We start from the raw sequence: 10502 nt of genomic DNA on the forward strand, positions 1-10502 counted from the left end.
GATGACTACACGATCGAGTGATGATAAGACAACTGGATGGTTTTGTTGTATTGTGAACTGGCAGTCCGGACAGATGTGCAACAAGAAGGTTGTCGTAACGATCACTTAAATCATTATTACATCTTGTTAAATCTATGTTCCGTAGCTATGCGTTATAGTTATATCCTTATACTTAATTTCTTCATTTCATATTATTTTAGAAGGTTTGTCTCGAGATAAACGAAGTTGTTCCTTTTAAATTGCGCACATGTTTCAATAAATCGCATGCCTTATTACCTTCATTTAAAATTCGGTGTCTGCAAACTTCACGATTCCTCAGAACTATCATCTGGAAAATTATACGTTTTTACTGCAGCAGTACATCAAATCTTGAGCAACACCATGAGCGTTAGATGAAATTATAACATAAATTAGAATCAAAACATTTTGTCGTTTTCCTTGTAAGCAGTTTTTGATGAGTAGTGGATTATTCCTCGTCCTATGATTAAATATTGCAGATGCTGTTTATAACTAATTTTAAAGTGGTATACATCAGCAGATTTCCCATCAAAATAAATAAATCCCTAAATTTTATTTTGTTTCTTAGTCTCTTGTGAAGACTATTTGCGATAGATGAACTACATGCATTGTTAAGAAATAAGTCAAGCGTTCGTGAAATTTTGCATCCCCCACCAACACTTATTACAAAGACTATTATGTAAATAATTTTTTTACCGGTCTTGTTATTCAAGAAAATAATTTTCCTATTGTTTTCTATATTATAGAGTAAATTATATAGCATATCTATGACAAAAAATTAACATCACAATAATATAAATTAATTAACATAACATATGGCTTTGTTATCTTCAGATTATCTCAATGTCGTGACCTAAAAGTAAAAAATTTCAGTACATTATACATATATATTTTAATCTCGGCTAATACGTAAAACTCTGCGGAGTTGCTAAACCAGATTTAAGTTATCTATCTCTATTAATTTATTCGGCCGGCAGTTTGAGTTTATTTTATGAAGACTATGAACAGAAAATATGTTACTTAACACACAATAACAAGAATTTAAAACGAGGTTTCGTTACTTGTTTAAGCAAAAACTCTTCCGTTGATAATTAAATAATTCGCGGAGAATAACTGATGAAAGAGAATATAGAATGTATGCCCAAACTAAAACAATGACAGAAAAAGTATTCGTCGGTTCAAAATAAAGTTCAAGTATTGTTTATAATCGGCACAGAAAAGGCGCAAAAATAGCCTCGATCTGCACGATATTAACTTCAAATCAGTCAATAAACACATTATTTAGCGCATAAATGATCGCATTGACAATTTATTGCCCCGCGAAATTACCAAATCTCACGAAAATTCAAAGCTGTCGCTGATCCACGTTCTGGCGATCGGTTATCATTCCGAAGACTGGCCTCCGTCATAACTAAACTCACGATAAACAAGACTGCAATCAACGAAGTGTTAGGTTGTGTGTCGGTTATCATTCCGAAGACTGGCCTCCGTCATAACTAAACTCACGATAAACAAGACTGAAATCAACGAAGTGTTAGGTTGTGTGTGCAATATGATGCTCGCTGGAGCTCTAGACGACGCCATGTCCGGATGTAAAGCAAGGGCCACCGACTTCTCCATCGCTGCCATCATGTCACGAGGCTCGGCGGCAGCCAACGCCATCAGGCATCCTTCGTCTCCACCTTTACAAATAGGTTAGTTCTATGCTATTTGAGTTTAATCTATTGCATGTTGTGGATTAACAAGAAAACTTGTTGCATGATTTATATGCTCAAGCAGTGTATTACAACGAGGTAATTATATACAATTTTATTTCATTTTTCTGTTTAGGTATAGATGACAAGCAAATTTAATTTGTGTTTTATAAGTAATCAATAAAATGTAAATTAAGTTTAGTTTCCATTATTTACTCAATTATATGGAGCATAATTTTTGATCGACACAAAAGCCGGTACATAATATTTTATTGTTGAGTTCTGTGACATACGCCGGAAGTTGATGAAGGTCTTTCAGTCATCATGCAAGGAAAGCCGAAGATTTATCATTCATGGGCGATTATCTTAGTGATGAATAACACCAATTATTTTGGAACGCATTAAATTCATCACATGAATTAGAGAAAATATCTGTCATTCGATGATCGATAGTTACAATAGCAATTAAACGAGAGCATTGGTTTAGATTCTCTCTATTTAATATAATATCATTATAAACTAGGATTAGTATATTAGCGTTATAAACGCGTTTCATATAGGTTAGACATTAGTGAATAAATCGAACAGCGTATTAATTAATGAAGTCGAAAAGTTCTAGACTAACCTAAGGAAGGCGTACGGTGAAGAATTAAAATCTATGAATTTATTTGCGCCAAGTATAATATATTTGAACAATGTTAATGCACTGCCATATGATTAATATAATACATTTGTGCCTGAAATCTTTTATTTAGCATAATGCGGGTTTGGTGAATAAAGTCTGTAGATATTATTATGATTATTTGAAGATACTTAAGGATAATTACAGTTTCTATAAGCAATGTAATAAATTGCATATTCAGAACTTATTTGAGTTTTAACAGAACTTTTAGCTACAATGTCAGGAATGAAATTTTGTGCTCGAAATCACAAAATGGTCAAGTGGCAAAATCTTTTATTCTTAAAGATACATGGTGTGATTAGTTATTTACAGAGAAATGATTTGTTTTTATTAATCTTAAAATAGTGCATAATTTGAAAGACGGTAGCGTTTTTATTCGAAAGTTACGTCGAAAAATCGAAATTTGCATTAAGCAGATGCTATCAATTTACTGTTAAAAATTCACAAATAATATCATTACACAAATTTACGATACCTTAACATTTGAAAATATTTTGACGGAACTTTGCCTTCAGCTACAGTGTCAAACGCTATTCATTTACATGCAAGAAAGTGCACGCGATAATTGGCTTTCTCTTAATCGTCATCTAAAAATTGAAAGCAGAGAAAAATGGAGCGCTTAATACGTTACGTCATTTTATAACCATGAGCTAAATTGGAAACGAACAAATTCATAACAAGGAAGCTCAACACCTGATGTATCCACTCTTTTCGGTTGACACTTGCGAATAATTAAATTATTCTGCATATTTTAGCCGATAAAACCAATAGCCGCTTAGGAAAGCATCGATAAGATCAATCAACGCAATCACTAATTGACGCAACACTTGTAGCTATCCTTATGAGATGTTTAAAAACGTTAAATTCTATAATATAGACAATTATTTTTCACCAGACAAGGAAGGAAAATTGCAACGGATTTTGCTGCAAATGATTTGAATGAATGATTGAATGCCGCCTTATACATATACAAGCATGAATTCTATTCAATAATTTATATCCTATATTCTCTTAGAAAACTTTTTTCGCGATGCATTCAAAAGGACGTATAATTTATCAGGTCTTCGAAAAAAACATTGTTAGTGTTCACTATAGGATTGTAGACACAGTATAAGTTCCATTTCCGTTAACTAATTAAAATTTTATTTAAATTTCGAGTTCACAAGCAATGAGATTTAATGACTTGCGTGAGGATGTTGAGGTAAACAATATCCGATTTTTAGTGCACACTCAAAAAAGCTCTGCAGAAATGCGAAAGGACAAAAAATATATTTGATAAAAGGAAATGAACCACGTAAACGTACCACACATTGATATATACCAATTACTAATAGTATGCAGATATCAACAATATGCCCAAATTAAATATTATAGGATATACTACACTATGAATGGCACCAATGTAATTTTCAGACCAGGTTTGAAATTGAAGCATTTATTCATGAAATTTATCCTTAAACAGAGAAAATTTACGCTACAAGTGTATTTTAGTAGAATATAACATGAGACTATTCAGCCAGTTAACGTAGTCGACTACAAATTTTATGTTTTGAATTCAGCGAATCCAACAAAAAACGAGTAAGCTATAAACCTACAATTTATTGCACCTATCTCTTTAAAAGAACATCGGTTGAAAGAGTAAGTCGTAAATTATAAGCTTCTAGTTTTGAGACAAAACCACTTGCGAAAAAAACGCTATTTAAAGCTAGTATTTAATGTACGATTTTTGTAAAAAAAATTGACTGAATAAGTCTATTAAATTGAAGCATCCAGATGTGAGACAAAACAACTTGTGCGACCAAAATTTTACAGCTGTAAAACATTTTATTTATTGCACGATTTTTTGTAAAAAAAACAATCGGTTGAAATAATTTGTCGTAAATTAAAGCATCCACAAGCGAAACAAAACCGCTCGCTGAAATTTAAATAATCGGTAGGCAATCTAGAGTTAGCCTACACGAGCTGGCATGAATACTTGATTACATTATACGACGACGAGGTTACGGCTGCCGCAGGTTCAATTCGTTCCGAAACTAGAGTCGATCGGCCCGCTTTACTTCATTTAGAATTCATCTTGCATGCAGATTGATCTGAGATATCATAGGACCATTCAAATTAGAGCATCGCTATTGAAAGCCAAATTTGTTACACTGTCGCTATGGAAGCCTAAATTACCAAACAAATTATTTGATCGAATTGACATTTTGTTAGAAACTTTACGATCCTAGAGTGAAATTTTGTTCCTATGGGTTTTAAAGCTTTATATGCTGATCACATCATGTCGTTTATTATTATTGTAGTGCGAGTAAGAGAGAAAGTAAAAGGAAGTTTTCACAGTAGAATCCTTCAATAAAAAAGCACACAACACAAATGCCAAGGATCGAAGTTTACATAAATTTACTTATAAAAACGTATGAAGAAATCAAGTACAATAGGTTTTATTTCTTAGTTTTAAAATAGAAAATTAATCCATGGCTAATTTTCATGTAGAAGTTTGAAGTATGATCAAATTTATATTTCGGCGTTAGTACTGTGGTCTAGTTTATTCATGATTGTCAGAATAATATCGCACTGATATTCGACAATCATATAAACTGATATTCGAATTCAAATAAGAAGGGCGCGCTATACAAACCCATGCAGGATATTATACACGATAGAAAGTTATCCCACTTACTTATTTCGTAGACCTTACTTCGTAAATACTCTATTAATATTTCAGCAAAATATAATTGGCCGAGCAATTAATTGAACTTCTAGTTGTGTTTCGATTACCGCGTTGTATTTATACCTACTAATTTTCAGGTAATATTCTTGGTGAAAATTGTCTTTACATTTTACACGATATAAATAAAGTAAAATTGAAAATTCGGTGTATTGCAGTTCACTTCAGAATTAATTAATATTTTTTGTTGATGTCAGTCGATCTAGGAAGAGTCCTTACAAAAAATATGAGTCATAACTTTTATTGAAATAATTCAAGCCCTTGATCGTTCAGATCAGGATTTTGCTGAATTTAATCTTGATTAATTAAAAGAATCATCGTAAAAAAATCGTGCAATAAGACCCTAAAATATGGATGTTATTTTTATGGATATTGATTGCGTGGATAAAATTCAACAGCGATTCTTAAAAACGAACCTAATATGCCTTTGCATTTAAATTGCGCTCTCAATAATCCCAGCACGACAATCATTCCAGAAACCAATAAACTAATCAATAATTCGATGGGTATAGGAAGAAACCGGCGCATAATCACCGGAACTAGCGCGTCGTGTTACCGGTAGCGGAACAGCGTCGTGTCATTCGCTGCCGCTCCGAGTACGCGCGGCGCTCGATACCGGCCGCCGCTACCTGAAAATGGCCGAGCCTGTGCAACGGGGCGCACGCCAGCGCCTGCAGGAGCTAGGCATCCTACACGTCCTTATAAACATGTGAAGGACGAGTAATATTAGTATTAAATACGGCAGGCGGGAGTTAGGCATTCTATTTTAAAGGAAGTGTAATGTTAGTATTAATTAGGCTCGTGGGAGCTAGGCATCCTACTTTGAAGGAAGTGTAATGTTAGTATTAATTAGACCTGCAGTAGCAAAGGCATTCTATTATGAAGGAAGTACAATATCAATATTAATTAGGACTGCAAGAGATAGGCATCATGCCATTGTAATTACTTAGGCGTGCAGTAGCAAGGCACAGCGTCTTAATATACAGATAGTATAATGAGAGGCCTACAGGAGCACGTAATCATATCGAATAGAATGAAGAGATTAACCAGTAATACAGCACTCAATGTCACAGTTGAGGGTTTGCTTTGAGACTAAGCTCGTTTTCCAATCTTTTACATCAAATCAAGTGTATTGTAAAATTAGACCGCAAAATCAATAAATTTATTCCCTACACGATCAGAAAAATTTCTCATCATATTTAATGCGTCTTTCGCTGTCATCGCGAATATCACACATTAAAGCAGCGAAATCCTTGACTTCGGATCAATAATTATTAAATGATAAATTTATTATTAACATTACGGTTAATATAATCGCAATCCGTATACGGTCAAATATCCATCGTCCATACTCAGTGTTTCTGGGTTAAAATAAGATAATTATATCAACCTTTATATTGATTTTCATTGCAGGAACTTGTTTGAAAAATTGTTTCCATGATTCAATTTTCTCATATAAAATAACAAAACAAAATTAAATGAAAAACAATTGCGGAAATCAGTTGCCAGTATTTTACTAAAACACTTAAAAACATGGAAACTATTTTAATGATTAAAATAATCACATATTTCTATTCAATCTCACATGTAGAGAGTATTAAGAAATTATTTTTTTTATAGCAGAATAGTAGATTCGAGCACAAAAATGCCAGTAACATATTATATGAACAAACAATTTTTTTGCAAACTTCATCAGGTCTTTTATCACTCTATTCAATGAACACATATTAGTTGTCTTTGAACACTCCCCATTTTATTGATTAACATTTCCTTAAACTAGCTTAACCGTCCTTGTGCTTCCATTTCTTTTCCTTGAATTCGTTCAAAATGCAAATTAAGGAGCATGTCGTTAATGTGCCCAAATTCTGGCTGACGCGACGGACATCGCACAGAGACAAACGATGTTAGTTTTAACCACTCCACATCTGCGGGTAGCTTTAGCACTGCATTCATCCCTCAAAATTTCCATCATCGAACGACCCTTATGAATAAAACACTGCAAATTGCAGGGCAAAAATTTACAAGGAATGAGTTCGTATGAATTTACCATAACAAACGGGTGCAAATATTGAGGTGAAAAAACTCTTTATAGGTGCCGTGTGTTCTTCCAATTTCTCTCAGTTTTAGAATGCAGACCGAGTATGTTGAAAAAGAGTGATTATTGAAACGATTTGCAGATAGCAAAGTCCCTCATGGGCTCTCATATGTTATTCTAATAGTATGTCAATTTTGTGATCGTACGAAATACGTCAATGGATAGCCATCTACCATGATACTCCACGGAATAGCTCACATAGCAAGAAGTTTTCCTCAAGAATTGCAAATTAAATTTAATAAAGTTTAACGCAAAGAAATCTTACACTAACATCAGAATGTCATCGAATTCGCCAACTGATGTGGGCAGTCTAATTCTACAACATAATCATGTGTCGCCTGATTTCGATACAAAGACTTTGAAGCAATTATGTACAGTAGTTACTCACTGTAATTACTTCACCGGAATTTCAATTATAATAAAGACATCTGTCAAAAAAATGTCTGTTCGAGGTTTGCATTTCATATTTCCACCCGGAATTTTTATCAATGCGACTTCTCGCTTTGGCTTCTCAACAAGTTATATTCAAGAATTGATACCGTCCAGTTAGATTCTTCGCCAGTTTGCTTATATTGATAGAGTGAAGCAAAAAATGTTATATCCGTTTCATCTAGAGAAAACTTCTTCATTGTTCACTCCAAAACAATCAAGAGAAACAAAAGGTCGATGTCACCCCGGCATTACACACAATGGAAACTGTTTTGGGGAAGCGGTGCTTACAAATTCCGTCGTCTGAGAGCAAATTAGCGGAACCAGGCGCCACCCACCAGGGGGCTGCTCCGACTTGGCTACCTGCTGCTGCCTATCACCCAACCTAACCAGGTCCAAATTTGGTTCCTAGAAACAAGGCTCCTTCAACGTGATGGGCCACTCTGTATTGGTTTCTGGGTAAAGAAGTGGCACACGTCCACTTCGGCTTCTGGCCAATTGCTATCAATTTGATGGCCTTCTCAACTTCGCCTACTAAAATTGATTCTTATCTTCGTATAAGCATTGACAGCTATTCCGTATTTTTCCTTTTAACGAAATTTTTCTTTCAGGCTGAGTAAACATTGCACAACATGAGTACACTACACTGGCGAACAAAGCATCTTCCAATTTTGTATTCCACAAGTCAATTCATAGTTGTGAGAACAACGCTAACGCAAACATTTTTAAATAACATATTTGAAAATCTAAATAAATACATTTCTACGACCTATTCTTGATTGCGTGCTTTCATAATTTTAATTCAAAGCTAAAAAATCAGATTGTTAGCGATAACTCGTCAACTAGAGTCCAGGTGCTTGTCGCGCTTCATGGAACCCCAAAGCAGGCGGTTTGGGCACCCTTATGTTGCTTGACGTGTCGTCTGTAGATATAAGGACAGCTGCGGGTTCATTTGAATGAGAGACAAACACGCTCATGACAAACATGTGCCTGGTCACATTCAACGGATTGCCTCAGCGATTATCTCTGACTACATCGAGTGACAGCTCACGGCAGACATCGCAGCCGGCACGCTTCGTGTGACTGCGCCAGATCGTGGTCATGAGAGGCCAGCGGGTCGTGGAGACGTGCGAGTCGTGTGTGAGGTTAACAGATCGTCGTTATTAAAGCAGTATTTTAGACATTCTAAAATTATTCACAGCTCGTATTTCATTTTTGATCACGCATCAAAACATACATTTAATATCGTCGAATTCGAAGAATTGTTTCGTGTGTAAAAAATCTTTAAGCGCAGACGATTTTTTTCGACAAATTAAGTTGAAAATCGAGATTAGGGTAAAAAAGCAACAACTTCCGCTGATGGATAGATTCAATTATTTCCTACGACATTAAAGTACTTTAGAATTTTCCAAGTTTCCTCCAAGTATTAATACAATTCAGAAATGACACGCTTCAGGACAGTAAAATTTTCTTCATCTACTCTCTAAATTTCATTTTCCATAATTTTGGCACTCTGCTACTAAATTTCAAGCTCCACAGGCAGTAGACAATAATTTACATTGAATTGTCATAATCAAAGTCAACAGAATTTTTTTGCATCGTCGTAATTACTCAATTCCCATTCGGTTTGGTGCTGCGATTCCCCGCGGCTGCCGCGCGCCAGGAATGGTCGTTGGCAGGAGCCGGAGGAAGAGCGAGCATAACTTGGCGTGAAATTTGTGCTGTCACGGCGATGCGGGAGGTGGATTAGCTCCCGTTCCATAAGTTACGCTGCCGCTATTCCATATATGAGCAGTCGACTCGGTGCAAGCAAGGCTGGGGAACAGTAAACGTTAGCATGGAATTCTTGTGGGGTTGCGCGAGTTCGTCATGTTGATGGGTTGCAGATCAATAATTTACGTTGTTGTTGTCGTGTGACAAGGTTTTTAAGTGGCGGTTGTGTTAGCAACTGTCAGAAAATATTAATATAATCTCTGCATACACGTAGCAGCAGTTTGAGATCGATGTATTGATCTCAATGGGTTGGTTCTTCTTTAGCCCCAAGTTGTGGAGCTTTTGCTGCTGCACCTCGTTGCAGGCATGGATCGATTAAAAGGAAATTGTTTTAAACGCAATCACTTGGAGGTTTCATACTTAATTTAAAATAATTTAGGCTTCAGGGCTTTGAGAAATTTACTTCATTAATCCAGCACTCGCGCAGGATGCTTTTTTTACCTGAAAGCATATACACTAAAATTTCAACTTAGGTCGGTATAGGCACCTAAAAACCAGAGGAAATACATTCTTACTTTGAAAATACTACAGACGGCAATGTCATCTAGGCATATAAAGCTGGTCAAGTACCGTTCCCTCTCAGTGTGTGGTAGAAAATGTTGACAAGGCAAGGCGGAGAAAATTTAGATTCACGTCTGCAGTTCTTGCTTCGTCGCCTCTGCCGTGCTTGCTTTTCTGGCACGCGTTGTGACAGCCAACAATGCGTGAGAAATTACAAAGATTACACGAGCCATTTTATTAATGGCGCAGGGACCCCGAAAGAATTTCGAAGAAACACTTAGATTCAGATCCGCATTCAGATTTTGATTTTGACTTTACGTCCTTGTCCTTGCCGTATTGGTACCTACGTGAAATCGACACTTTTAGACCCACTTTCGTACTTCCAGCCCTGCTACGAAGATGAAATTTTGGCCCATAATAGAGCCTGATTTTAGATTGACGAATCAAAAGTCGGATCCCCAAAATTCCCCATGGGGAAGACACAAATCCCCAAAAACGAATAATTTTTTCAAAAATTCACCAAAAATCAGCCGTTGCTTGCACGCGCCTCTATCTTGGCTCCTTTTCTTCTCATTGGTTGGGGCA

The 10502-nt window shown here is 35.7% G+C and overlaps 1 protein-coding gene across 2 annotated transcripts in view; it reads left to right on the forward strand.

Moving 5' to 3' along the window:
- Positions 1–857: 857 nt before the first annotated feature.
- Positions 858–10502, forward strand: part of LOC108670190 (T-box transcription factor TBX20) — a 70075-nt gene continuing 60430 nt past the window's right edge. For both annotated transcript variants that reach the window (XM_047880766.1, XM_018157658.2), the window contains exon 1: positions 858–1712. In XM_047880766.1, coding sequence (XP_047736722.1) covers positions 1571–1712 — 142 coding nt within the window. In that variant the 5' untranslated portion in view covers positions 858–1570. The remainder of the gene's footprint in view (positions 1713–10502) is intronic.

This window comes from Hyalella azteca, unplaced genomic scaffold (genome assembly GCF_000764305.2).
Source record: "Hyalella azteca isolate HAZT.00-mixed unplaced genomic scaffold, Hazt_2.0.2 contig6160, whole genome shotgun sequence".
In the NCBI taxonomy this organism is placed as follows: Eukaryota; Metazoa; Arthropoda; class Malacostraca; order Amphipoda; family Hyalellidae; genus Hyalella; species Hyalella azteca.